At 31.7% G+C, this 14,518-nt stretch overlaps 1 protein-coding gene across 1 annotated transcript in view; it reads right to left on the bottom strand.

The window, feature by feature from the left end:
* The window catches only part of LOC118204012 (BOS complex subunit TMEM147), a 28,080-nt gene extending 13,702 nt beyond the window's left edge, over window positions 1–14,378 (bottom strand). Inside the window, exons 1-2 of the mRNA XM_035376332.2 lie at window positions 14,204–14,378; window positions 2,193–2,331 (exon numbers count right to left, since the gene is read on the bottom strand). Coding sequence (XP_035232223.1) covers window positions 2,193–2,331; window positions 14,204–14,280 — 216 coding nt within the window. The 5' untranslated portion in view covers window positions 14,281–14,378. The remainder of the gene's footprint in view (window positions 1–2,192; window positions 2,332–14,203) is intronic.
* Window positions 14,379–14,518: the final 140 nt, after the last annotated feature.

Raw genomic sequence — 14,518 nt, 5'->3', positions numbered from 1 at the left:
AGAGACGTCATAAATCACGCCATTTGGAAACATTTATTTCCCCTTTTGTTTATATAATCAAAAACACGTGTATGTGAGTCATGCTTCTCTCATTTCGAGTAGAAGGTCTAATGTACATGTATCTGAAACCATATGGACATACAGTGCCATCTTGTGGCAGAAATTATAGTTTTTAAAACTTTCCAGGACACTGGCACAAATACATGACAATCGGAGCTGAACGGGAAAATGCTCTGGCACGCCTGCGTGTCGGCCAGGAAGTGAGTGTGTTCGTTGCTGGCATGTAGACGTGACAGTCGGCACGAAGGGGTTAAGTGATCTCTTACGGTGAACATAAAGAACTGTGTTTTTGCACGTATGGAGATAAGGTATTTAGGACATGTAATAGGAGCTGGACGACATCAACCTGATCCTGAAAAATTGTGAGCCATCAAAATTATAGAAAGTCCTAAAACGAAGACTGCTCTGAAGAGTGCATTAGGCTATCATCGTGATTACATAAAGAATTATGCAAAAATAGCTCACCCATTGACGGAGCTTACGAAAAAGAAAATTCCTGAGATAAATCCATGGACTGATGTTCAGAAATCAGCATTTCAATATCTAAACCGTCGACTGTGTGAAGCACCAAAACTTTACATGCCAGACCCGAAAAAACCTTACACCACACAACGTGATGCTAGTTCATATAGTGTTGGTGCTTGCTTGTCACAATGAGACAGCAAAGGCAATTTGCATCCTATCAACTTTGCCAGTCAAAAATTTTCGAAAACTCAGCAGAACTGGTCAACTATTGAAAGTGAGGCTTATGCCGTGGTCATTAAAAAAGTTCGAGTGTTGTGTGTTTGGATCGAATATTGAGCTGATCACAGATCATAATCCATTATTATATTTGCAAAAGTCGACAACTCATTCTGCCAAATTACAGATGGGCAATGGCACTTCAATGTTATTATATTCATATTTCTCATTGTCCTGGTGCGCAATTAAAAAATGCAGATAGTCTTTCAAGACTAGTTGGTGAATGAAATAGGTGTGAAGTAAGTATGAACTGGTATGTTTAAAACTTTGCTTTAATTATTTTTCTTTTGTTCCAGCATTGTACAAGAGCTACTTTGCATCTGCTTAAAAAAATTAGTGTTTTTCATCTAATGCTTTATTATGATATTGAGTATTGAAATAGTATTGCATATATGTTTTATTACAGAACTCCAATATGGTATCAAGGTGTCTATTTATTTGTTGTGAAATAAATGTTTATTGCACTTATTTCAAAGTATGTTATTATGTCATATATGCATCTCATATATTTTGAATTTATTTGGCTTTAAAAAAATGTAGTGAAATGTTATGTAAATATTGGTATTACATTTGTGAAAGAATCTATATATGTCATTTAAGTGCTTAAATGCTTATTTCAATGTGAGAAAATTCAAATATTTATAAATGTATTAATTATTAAATATTGTTTTATGAAGTATACAATTTAAGTTTGTGAACTCATTTGCTGGTTCAGTTTTCAGATTCTGCTTCATTTTGGCTTAGCACAAACTTACCGGGAAGGGGGTGTGCCATGTATCTCTCTGCGATCAGCCAATTAGCAGCTGCCTCCTATTGCGGCAAGAACCCAGTACATGAGAGAAACAAGAACCCAGTAACTGACAGCTTTCATATTGAATAACTACAGACCTTGCTTCCCCTCTTTGGACTATCTAGACTGTTCTTACTCTGCTCGCTTCTTGTTGGAAATAGTATAAAAAATGTAAATGTTCTGAAACAGTCACGATTAGTGTATTGACTTTTGTGGCTTCAAAATGTTCAACTAAAACTAAAGAAATGATTTAAATCTGCTAAAACTGAGTCTTGTTGCATTTACATGACTTCCAAGTTTATCCTTCAGTACAGATCATCTATATGTGCTTTAAAATCTATTTCCATCATTCTCAAATCAAAATCACATACATATACACATACAATACATTAAAACTTTTATAAAATACTTAAAAAAAGAATAAAAATACATTTTATCGTGAAATATCTCTATTGCTCTTTTAGGTAATTTTTTACAAAATATTCAAAAAATGTTAAGAAGCTATATTATTATTTTTCACAAAATATAAAAAAAGTGTAAAGAAGCTATACTGCTATTTTCGCAATAAGTTATGTAGCAGTATTTAAAGTAGAAAGCATACCGTTAATGTTTCCATTCGTCCCAAACCACTGATATCAGTTGCAGGAAAAAATGTAGCTAATATTAGCATTTTGCATAACTGTGTGAATAAATACATTGCTCCAGCTTGAACACATTTCCAAAAAACTCCATATTCAGACCTAGAGTCAAAAGTATTTTAGATTATTACTCATTTCTTATATTTATAAACCAAAGAATGTTTCAAGCACTATGAAACAGGACAGACAGTTCTGCAAGAAAAAATAATATAGTAGAGCTTTAATAAATCAAAACTAAAGGCAGCAAAAAGAAAATTTTGAATTTTTTAAAATTTGAATAAATGAAACTTTTGGCAAATTTGCACTTAGAAACACTTTGGATCCATACACATACAAATATCTTTAACAAAGCAAAAATGATGAAAATTCTTTCACTACATTTGAAATAATTATATGTAATCAAAGTAAAAAAACTTATAAGACACCATATTTACATTCGAAAACTGCTTTGCACTAAAATGTAACACTAAAATGAAATTATATGCCTCTTTTGGAGAATTTTAATGGCATTGTTTTCACACGAAAGTTAATAAAATATTCTCTTTGTATTTCGCATTCCCCCCCTTTCTATCAGCAGCAGACATACTACGTGAAAATATAAGTACTTTAGGTTGTATTTCTTTATTAACGCTTTATGGATGGGTACGTCATATATGAACCTCCATTTAAATTCACTATTAGAATGGGAGTGCAACACATGAATTTTTAGATAGAACACTTAATTAGCATTTTTTTTTTCTTCTGCCACCAGATATAGCCTTACATCTGTGATGGTGGAATTTATCCAGATTGGAGAATGCTGACCTTGACTCTGTTGCAGTATTTTTTATTTTGGAATCAAAGGGTGAGTTGAGTAATATAAAAAAACAGAGCTGGCTACTAACTGCTTCAGCTGATGTAAGCACATGGGGAAGTTCTCGATGTTTCTAAACACTTTTGTTTCTATTTTTGGCAATATGGAGATATAAGTCCTACTGTTTGAGGTTTTATTTATTCGCTTTGGAGTTTGACTAGCATTGAGGCAGGAATTTTCTGTATTGTTTAGTGACACATTTTTTTAAAACTTCTAATGGCAATGAATATACAATTTTCAAAGTAATTCTAATAACTACCTTTCATACTGTGCCAAAAATTAGAACAATCTGACCACAAATTTAATTTATGTAAATTATTTTCTAAAGTTAAGCTTAGCAATGGAAATTGCCCATTCTAATGCTGCATCCTGTCAGTGCATCATCCCGAGAGAGTGGTTCGGTCACTGAGGTACCCATCCCGAAATGATTAAAGCAGCCACTGCATATGCTTTATTAAAATTTGACGACACTAAAATATTGTCACGAAAAATTTGAAAAAAAGTAAACCAACCTTCAAAAAATAAAAAAATTCAATGTGAGTGTGTGTCTTATTTACCTCTGTAGAAGCTATAGTTCAATAATTTTAGTTGTTATAGAATCAAATATTTTTGTTCACCTACATACTACTGCTACATTAATTCTCCTATATAAAGTCAGTATTGGGCAGCCATTGTCTTTTGTTTTGCCCTTAGGCTACATCCCAGAATCATTTGGTTTTCTGTGCCAGATGTTGGATCTATAAAGTTGTACCTGTGATTCACTGTAAAATGTCGAAAATTATATTTTTCTAATTCCTCACTCTGACAAGCACACTGCCAATGTGAATATATTGTACTTTTTTCATGTATGCCTTCTTTTATTATCTCCATTAATGTTTTTGCACCTCTGTGCGATATCTGCACACTTAACATGCATTTGTTTCCCTGCAAATTTTCCTCCTAATCCACTGTTTTTGGGTCTTCTTCTGCTAGATGTATACATTTTCATCAATCTCAATAATGTTTTCAAGTGCAACAATTTTATCTTTTGAGTGTTTGTCAAAAATAAGCAACAAATATCTGTGATATAGTAGTTAATCAACTGCTGTGTTTTCACTCATATTTGTGTTATATACATTTCACCCATATTTGGGTATTGTCAATAGGCAATTGCCTATTGCACTATCTGATGGAAGTTAGTTCTTCGGCCCAACAACATATGAAGCACAACAAGGAAAGGAATCCTGTAATCATGACACCAATTATGAACTTTAAGACATTTTTTTATCTGTAACTTTTCACACTGCATCTCTAAATATTTTGTTTCCCACTTTTCATTCGGTGGTCATTTTTTCTCAGTACACAAAATTTGTGGCTCTTAGGGGGGAAAACACTATTTCTTTTCCAGTTGATGGGAAGTTAAAATATGGAAGAGAATTTCAGAAGGAAAAAATAACGAAGGATATAAAAGGATACTTGAGTGTTACTCCTGTCAACCATGAAAGTTGGTTACCACCTAACCATGAAAGTTAGTAGGGATAATATCACCCTTATGCCAACTATGCTTGCAGAATGAAGGAACTGATTCCTTCTTATTCAATAGACAATCAGTATTCAATTTGGGTAAAAATATACTTCAGGGTGCCCCTTGGTGAAAATTGGCGATCGGGCAGCAAGGCACAATTTCAAGGTGGCCACTACACAAAACCAAAATAACAAATCAAAGAATTGCACAAACTCGGTGTCCATGTACACATCGATCTATTTTCAGTTAAAAAAAAATCAAAGAATTGTACAAATTGGGCATTGCACACTTCCTCGACTTTGTCCATGTACACATTGATCTATTTTCACTTTAAAAAAAATCCGGAGAAAGATGACGTCACATAATGTTAAAACAAAGTTACTCATCATCAAAACTGAACAAAATTTGTAGCCCATGAAAGCTCAATAAACTGTATTTTAAATCACACAATGAAAAAACGTAAGAAAGGAAATACATGTTATCACATATATGTACTACAAAGAGGAAATATTGACTTACTATATTTAGAAATTTCTGTGTCTTCAGTCTGTGGCACACAAAATTCCTTAACAGCATCCAAAAACTTTCTAAAATTATCTGAACTAGAATATGCATACTGCTGTCACCACATAAATTCACAAAAAATAAGAGTAAAAGGTTACAGCCGAAAACATCGCGGCAAAAACATCGCAGACGAAAATGTCGCGGAGAAAACAACGCAAGGCGAAAACGTCGTGCTACAAAACATCATGGGAGAAAACATCGCAAAGAGAAAACATCGCAGTTCTAAAACATCGTGGTACAAAACATCGTCGTCGAAAATAAAGCGGTTAAAAAACATCGCAGTTTAAAAACATCGTCGTTGAAAATATCGTGGTAAAAAATAAAGTATCTACAAATCATCGCATGACGATAACATCGCAGACATGCTTTTTTTAAGGCATGCTTTAATAAGTGTAAATGGATATTCCCATAATGATTTGTGAGAGTAAGATGGAAAGAAGGATAATTTTTACTTTCATATTTTATATTAATTAATAAATTTTTGCTGAGAAAATAAAAAGGAAACTTAAGCATAAAAAATTAATGCAACTTATAGCACTTAATATAATTTTAAACCGACATAGTTAACTAACAAAGGCCATTAATAAATCATTTTTATAAAGTTTTTACTGGTAATATTTCATGAAAAGTATAATCTATAAGTTACATTTAATTTTCTATGCTTAAGTTTCCTTCTTACGTTTTCAGCAAAAATTTATTAGTTAATAAAATATGTGAAAGTAAAATTTATCCTTCTTTATACCTTGCGCTCATGAATCATTGTGGGAATATCCATTTACAATTATTAAAACCTGAAAAAAGCATGTCTGCGATGTTATCGTCATGCGATGATTTGTAGACACTATTTTTTACCACGATATTTTCGACGACGATGTTTTTAAACTGCGATGTTTTTGAACCGCTTTATTTTCTACGACGATGTTTTGTACCACAATGTTTTAGAACTGCGATGTTTTCTCCCACGATGTTTTGTAGCACGACGTTTTCGCCTTGCGTTGTTTTCTCCGCGACGTTTTCGTCCACGATGTTTTTGCCGCGATGTTATCGGCGGACACCGAGTAAAAATATCCTCCATATTGCTGGACTGTTGATGGCATTTCTCCCATGAACCTTTCTTTATGTTCGTTCATACACATTTCCTTCATATAAACAGGACACTTATAATGGCTACCAAGTAAACCTTTATTTACACACCAGATAATTAATGCATTTTTGCCTTTTTGTTCTAAATCGTACAGAAACTTCAGATTAATCTCATCACATACAGCCATTTTACGGTGTACAGCACAAAATAAGCAATGTACTTCCTAACTAATTCCAATTCAGAAATAAGCCCTTACAAATATTTATTTTCCAATCAGTCAAATTCACTGCAACACACAACCAATTAGGTACAACTCTGATAAACGCCTTAATTTCACCAAATGTGGCGATATGTGTTTTGCGCTGGTTTTTGGCGCGATTGCATGTTGTATGGCAACCATGTCGACGTTGAAAAATCTTTTGGTGGAGTAGTTTAATTGCTAGTTGGTTCGTGTCACGCGTGTTTTTGAAATGGCCTATGTTGCGATGAAAGACATGGTGGGAAGGTTTCAGCCGCATATTTTAGATTGTGTGCAGAGTAAATTTAGTATGAAAAGGTACGATGTTGGAGTTGTTAACGAGTCTTTTGTTCACGGATGTATTTATGGGGATCATAGTGTATTTTTGGAATTTCTGTGGGAGTCGGGACTTTTAAAACAGTTTGACGTGTCCGAAATGCGGAGCTGATATGAGAACTCGGACGAAAAATGGTGTTTCTGATAGACTTGTGTGGGTTTCCAGTGAAATTGTTGCTAATAAAGTATGTGGGTGTCAGCGGAGTTTAAGGTTTGGATCTTGGTTTTCGTGTAGCAAGTTAACGTTGGAGGAAGTTTTTATTGTTACTTTCGAAATTTTGAATCATAGGAAGGCATGTGATATAGAAAAATCATGGAAGTTTTCTTCACAGACGTTGTGTGACTGGCGAAATTTTATTAACGAATGTATTTTGGACTTTGTATGCTCTGTATCTGAGAAGATAGGGGGGAAAGATATTTCTGCTTTTAAAAGAAGCTTTCATTATGGTAAGTGCATTTTATTTTATTGTTTTTATTTTGTAGAATGTTATATTCATTGTTTTTTGTATGAATTTCCGTTTTTATTGTTGTTTTTTGAATTGTCTGAAATTTATTTTAGTTTATTTTTTTAATTTGTTTTTAGTGTAGATTGTGCAATTCGTAGATGTTTTTTAAAGTTGAAACAGAATGCTGTGTACATGGTATTCTTTGAAATTTATTGTTGTTATGTTAATTTATTAAAGCGAGGTGTGCGTAATTCGTAGATTCGTTCGTTGCCTACAGTGTGCCATTCGTAGATGTTTTTTTAAGTTAAAACATGTCGCTGTGTACATGGATTCTTGTCAAATAATTTTGGTTAGAAACTTTACGTTTTTGCTATTAAATTTTTTGTTTTTGTTTCGGATTTTTAGCTTAAATCGTGTGTTCAAAACGTAGTTTTTGCATGTGCGAAAACCGTGTTTTTGGAGACATTTTAGGCTTAAAGTTCGAAATGTTGACAAAAAATTTAGATAGTAATATGGCAGCGTGAAGTTTCTCGCCAAAAATGTTTGGCGAGAAATTTGGCGACTTGAGGGCGCATATCAGAGTAGTTCCACCAATTACATCATAATAGGGTTTTCATAACATTCAACTACTCAGGTTACCATAAATGAAACAACAATTTGGCAATAAATGAAACAACTTGGCAATAATCCAAGGAGCACCCTAAATTATACAATAACCTCGATTTGCTAAATTTTGCTTGTTGTAAAAAAATAAAAATTAAAAAATAAATAAATAAATAAATAAATAAATAAATAAAATAAAATATATATCTCAATTTTTACTAATTTGTTAGGTCTTCTCATTTAATTGGAAGCTCTGTTTAGAACACTACGAGTAAAGATTTCCTACAGGTAGTTTTTCCAATCTGTTACTGTTTTATTCACTACATTCAGCTTATTTATATCACATAATATTTATTTGTTTACTTTATTAAACATTTCTCTCAACGCGCACATGTGTAAAGCATACATTATGCACAGTCGAAATTAGAAAATTGCAACCAGAAAACTATTTGAATTGTATTCGTGATATTTATAATGAAGAGGAATCCGATTTAAATCATATCAAAGACAGAGTACATTGAGATGAAATATTACATTTAGTAAGGAATTATAAGCCGAATAAAATAAAAACATCTGCCCTGAAGATAAGGATAGTGCTGACAGATCAACTTCCAGTTCATTGCGCGCCGCATCGTTTCCTCCCCCCCCGGCACAGCGTGAAATTAATAAACAGATTTCAGAATGGTTAGAGAAACAAAGGAGCCTTTATCCATTTTTTGCAGCAATTCCACTTTTTGTTTGATGGACATCAAAACATGCTTTCCCTTTGTAGATACTTTGGCAGCTCCAGCATCGGAAATTCTATTTGACATAATCGAAAGTTACAACTTACTTTTATAAAATTGCTCTAACAGACTGCAAAAAATAATAAGTTGGACCCAATTCGAAGATTAAGGAACAACGCAATCTGCAACATTAACTGAAATAGATAATTAGATAATTTTAGCTTAGCTTATACCGTCCGTTATACACTAAACATGCATGCGTAAAGGTATTACACGCATGCACAGAAAGTTTGTAGCTTTGAGGTCCGAATTATAGATCATTCCAGATTATGGACTTTTGACTGTATACACTTTCTTTGATATTAGGATCACATAACTTTGAAGATAATCCACTACTTTCTAATCTGCAGATGGCGCATCCCAAATTTTATTCCTTTCTTTCAAAATGCAGCAGTAGTAGTTAATTTACATTCTTTTTCATAAATCCAAAGGTGGGTTATTAAAAGTCAACCATGTTACATCAAACGAAAATGCAGATGTTTTAAGTGTGTTGTGATGTTTCGCTTATTTATAAGTGGTGCTAATTTACACTGTTTAATAATATTTCATGATCGATGGGGTAATATGTAAGTATCTATGAATAAATGAATGACATCCTGAAGAAACTATACTTATTTTCAAATTGATGGAAAGTTACAAATAATTAACATTTTAGAAAAAAAAAAAAAAAAATGGTTGATCTTGACATTATGGTAACTTGGCTATTTTTTGGCAAAAATTTGGCGACCATATCTCCTACAGAAACCCTCTATTTTTTTTTTCCCGCCGCCATTTTGTCTTCACGAAGTAAAGACATGTTTCTTTTCTTTTTATCTACTGAACACTTCTTCCAACAATCTACTAGCCGAATTACACTTATGCTAGAAATTTTATCTAACAAAACTACTTAATCATGACAAATATTCACTGCAAAATAGGGAAAAAGTGCACAATACCATACTCCTTACGCGTTTTTCAAAATAACACATACACATAAACCATGTACACGTCGACTTATTTTTACTTAAAAAAACATCCCAGAATTACACAAAAATGGCATTGCGCACACTCTTCACTATATCCATGTACACTATTTTTTTCTCATAAATTAGAAAAATTTCACGAAAATACATCACAATTTTCTGAATCTTTAAACCCGGTAAAAAGAACATATATGACATTACCTGATCGCGAAAAAGTATATACCCTTTCCAAATATGAACATTTCCCCGTATAAAATAAATAAAATATCCAAAAACTTTTACCTCTAAATCATCTATTATATTATAAACGTCACCAATGAAGTCATACCACAAGCATTACAAATACTTAGTGTCAAATATTTAAATTATTTCCATGCACGTTTACTTCAACTAAAACATATACCAAATTCCTACAAACATAAAATTCACAAAATAACTATCATTTAATTAAAATATCACTAAACCATGTACACGTCGACTTATTTTTACTTAAAAAAAAAATCTCAGAATTGCACAAAAATGGCATTGCGCATACTCTTCACCATATCCATGTACATTGCTTTTTTCTCATAAATTAGAAAAAATTCACGAAAATGCATGACAATTTTCTGAATCTTTAAACCCGTTAAAAAGAACATATATGAAATTACCTAATAACGAAAAAGTATATACCCTTTCCAAATATGAACATTTCCACGTATAAAATAAATAAAATATCCGAAATCTTTTACCTCTAAATTATCTATTATATTATAAACGTCACCAACGAATTCATACCGCAAATATTTCAAATACTTAGTGTCAAATATTTAAATTATTTCCATGCACGTTTACTTCAACTAAAACGTATACCAAATTCCTACAAACATATAATTCACAAAATAACTATCATTTAATTAAAATATAATTAAATTCAAAAACACTACTTAAATTATAAAAATCATTGCTAATAACAATTTTCCAATAATACCATATTATTTTATTTACTCCTTACATTTAGAACAATGCATAAAAATAATATCCTCAAATAATTAAAAATACTAACTTACCTAATCTTCACAATCTTGATTACGTGTCCGATAAACTTTTCTTATATCCTCCACTAAATAAAAAGCAAGCGTATGTGCACCTGTTTCAGGATCTTTAAAATCATACTTATAGTTCACAGCAAGGTACCAGGTAAAATAAATAACTTAATAAAACATCTTTACTTCTATCTCGCACAACCTTAAAAAAACACTTATTACTACCCCTTTCAATCCCACTAAATACCCATTTCGAATTCACTTTAGTTAGGGCCATGGGATCCAAAAATTAATTAACACTGTTTCACACAACACAGAATAAAGCTAAATACAAAATTTCCAGATTTTTTTCCGATTAAAGAACTGTAATTCAACCATTAATGTCACATGACACATCTCATGATCTCTCATTTCCCTCACACAAAATAATGCGTAATCAGAACTGAGTACTTCTCACATTATAACCAAAGTCCTAGGTAGTAACCTTTATCGCCTCCAAAATGTCGCCAAACTACCAGTTACCATATTCTAAAGATCAGCCAAAAAATTAATCAAATAACAACATTACATAGTCTAAAGCAAGCAAGAAAAATCGAATATGTTGCACCTTACAAATATCATAAAAAGTTGCTTTCCTAATTAATTATACATTAAAAACGGTAAATATTTTAGAGGGGGGAAAAATACTGAATCAGTGCTATCATGTGGATAATATCATAATCAAAACAGTCTGAAAAATCAAATCTACCAAGCTTTAAAAATTTTACAATTCAATTTATCAATTTTTACAAGTATCTTTTGATTTTGCCGACTGTCTGAGATGACTGAGACTATGATTTTTAATAAGGAAGTACCATAAACTGTTAAGTAATAGTGGAATAAAATCATAAAGCTTTCCTAAAATTAGATACCATGTTTTTAATGTAGTTAATAAAATCTTCTCTTCATGTTTGGTAATATTTTTCATTTTCTTTTAGTAGCAAAAATGCTATGTGAAATATAAATAATTTATATATATGCTGGAGCATTATGTTTAATCCTCATGGTATTAACATACATCTTAAATTTAATTTTCCCACAAGACCAAACCTATCTATTCCATCAGCCTTTTTCTACAAACAAAAACTGTTAGAGTTGACTTTAGGGTATGCCTTGCATTATTGTGAAGTTGCTGTTTCATTTATGGTAATCTGAGTACTCGAATGTTATAGAAACCCTATTATGACGTAATCATTTGCATTATTCTGTGAAATATTGAATCATGGGTTGTTTTGTAAGGGCTTTTGTGGTGTGTGTTGTTAGGAAGTACATTGCTCGTTTCATCGTTTAAACGGTAGAATGGCTGAATGTAGTAAGATTAATTTGATGTTTCTGTATGATTTGGAACAAAAGGGAAAAAGTGCATTAATTGACTGGCATGTAAATAAAGGTTTACTTAGTAGCCATTTTCCGGAAAGTCCGGAACTACGTATAATATTTTTGACTCTTATTTTTGTGAATTTATGTGGCGATGCAGATATACGGATTCGAGTTCAGATAATTTTAGGAAGCTTTCGGATGCTGTTATGGAATTTTGTGTGCCCCAGACTGAAGACGAAGGAATTTCTAAATTAGGTAAGTGGATATTTGCTTTGCATAATGCTTATATGCATAACAGGTTTTTCCATTTTTATATTATTTTATTGTTTTGTTTAAAATGTAGTTTATTGAGATTATGCATTTTTTGTCAGCCCCTACTGTAGAATTGGGTGCTCCTTTGACTTTTTAAGTGAAAATTTATCGATGTGTACATGGACAAATTCAAGGGAGTGTGCAATGCCATTTTTTTTTGCAATTCTGGGATTTTTTTTAAAGTAAAAATAGATCGATGTGAACATGGATAAAGAGAGTGTGCAATGCCATTTTTGTGCAATTCTGGGATTTTTTTTAAAGTGAAAATAGGACGATGCGTATATGGATACCGAGTTTGCGTAATTCTTTGTCTTGATTTTTTGGTGCAAACATCGCCACTATGCCAGCCAAAATAACAAGTCAAAGAATTGGAATTGCACAAACTCTGTATCCATGTACCGCCAAAAATCGCCAAGGGGTAACCTTACATATACTTTTACCACAAAAACTACTGTCACGCAATATCTGATTTGAACCAGTGTTAAATACATGTGATCTTGAAACACACTTGAAGACATCTATTGTTGACTTCTGAATTAGTATTTGTTCGACGCGCTATTGTGTCTTAATTACATCTACCTTGGTTTTATCAAACCTTTATCAGCCAGTTTAGTTTTTGTAAGGAATGCTGTAAGCTAACTGCTATTTCTCTCACATTTTGACATATTCAATAGATTATTTCCAAAGCTATATGAGTGGTATATATTTAAAAGCTATATCTAAGGATTAACTAAATAAAGTGCAATTATATCTTTCAAACTTCCAACAGAATGACTGGCACAAGTCCAGGAGGAAGCAGATAGCAGCACTTTTATAGTTAATGGGAAAGAATGCAAGTGCAATAAAACTCAACTATATGGAAAACACGAAAAGTGTCAAACAAGTGAAAAGTATAAATTTTGAGTCATAGTCTTTTATAAACTTTATGACCCCTTTACAAATTTCTTATTTGCTTAATTTTTCATAGAAAATAGATTTAAAGTTCCTAAAATTTAATAATATTTTGATTACATGATCTTTATGTCTAGTTGAATGCTACATAGTCAGACTTTTACTGTACCACCAAGTGTGACCGTAAGTATAATGGAATTTTCAAAAGTTCCAGTTTTATATATGGGTAGAAGATTATAAACAGAGTAATGAAGTTACAAATAATGTTATTTAGCCATAAAAAATCATAAATAAGTAACATGAGAAAACTGACATTTGAACTTGCACATGAAATTTTCAAAGTCTAGAGAAAATTTAACCTATCTACATTCAAAGTAACATTTATGTCCACTGAAATGCTTCACATACCACATTAATAATCATAATTAATTACATAAAATGTTTTCATCTCAGTATAGATAATTTACATCTATTTAATACTAGTATTTCCAAAGCAAAGTGAAATGCATGTATAACAAACTGATTTACAATAAAATTTTACTACACTAAGAACACTAATCTGGCGCACATGCACTCTCTTCCGATATGTCAACAAATCGCCAAGAGCCGGTTATTTGAAATCTGCCAACAATTCAATAATCTAACTATAACAAAAATGTGCATTAAAAATTTTTTGCATGGTAAATTAAGTATTAAGATTGGTTTAGTTCATATAAGGGTATTTTAAAGAAAGGAAGGGCTTCAATAGTTCTAATATTTTAAACCAGACTGCGAGCTTTAGTAGTGTCAAGGTACGTAACTCATTTAAAGAGCATATACTTATGAAATACTATCACCCTCGAAATATTTTATAAAATTATATCTTCATTTTATTTTAGAATTATGTGTTAATCCCTCAGAGACTAAAGAAGAAATTAATGTTGAATATGATTTCAGGCATAACGATTTATCTATAATACAGTAATAATATTATTGTATTTCAAATTTGCAAGGAAAAATACATTTTTCTTACAGTCCAGAAAATTTATAAGTCATGAAATAAGGCGCATAGGCAAGCGCAATACAGTTTCCAAAATGTAGCATAGTCATGATTTATTTCACTCTTCTAAACAAAACTTATTCTACTTTTCATAAAAAACAATATCATACAATTCATCTGCTTTTCTCCGAAGTTGCGCTTTGGGTTGTGTTGAGATTACGTTGTGCTGCTAAACGTTTTGTACTCATATAAATAAGATATACAAGAAGGAAAGTGAAATGCAAATAGGGAGTTATTTTATATCAACTAAATTTGATATTTTTTAAATTTCACATGAATTTAAAATTA

Source organism: Stegodyphus dumicola, chromosome 12, assembly GCF_044657685.1.
Source record: "Stegodyphus dumicola isolate Sdum_Otavi_A_Nest chromosome 12, ASM4465768v1".
Classification (NCBI taxonomy): Eukaryota; Metazoa; Arthropoda; class Arachnida; order Araneae; family Eresidae; genus Stegodyphus; species Stegodyphus dumicola.
The sequence above is the reverse complement of the archived record's forward strand: the minus strand, read 5'-3'. Positions and strand labels throughout refer to the sequence as shown.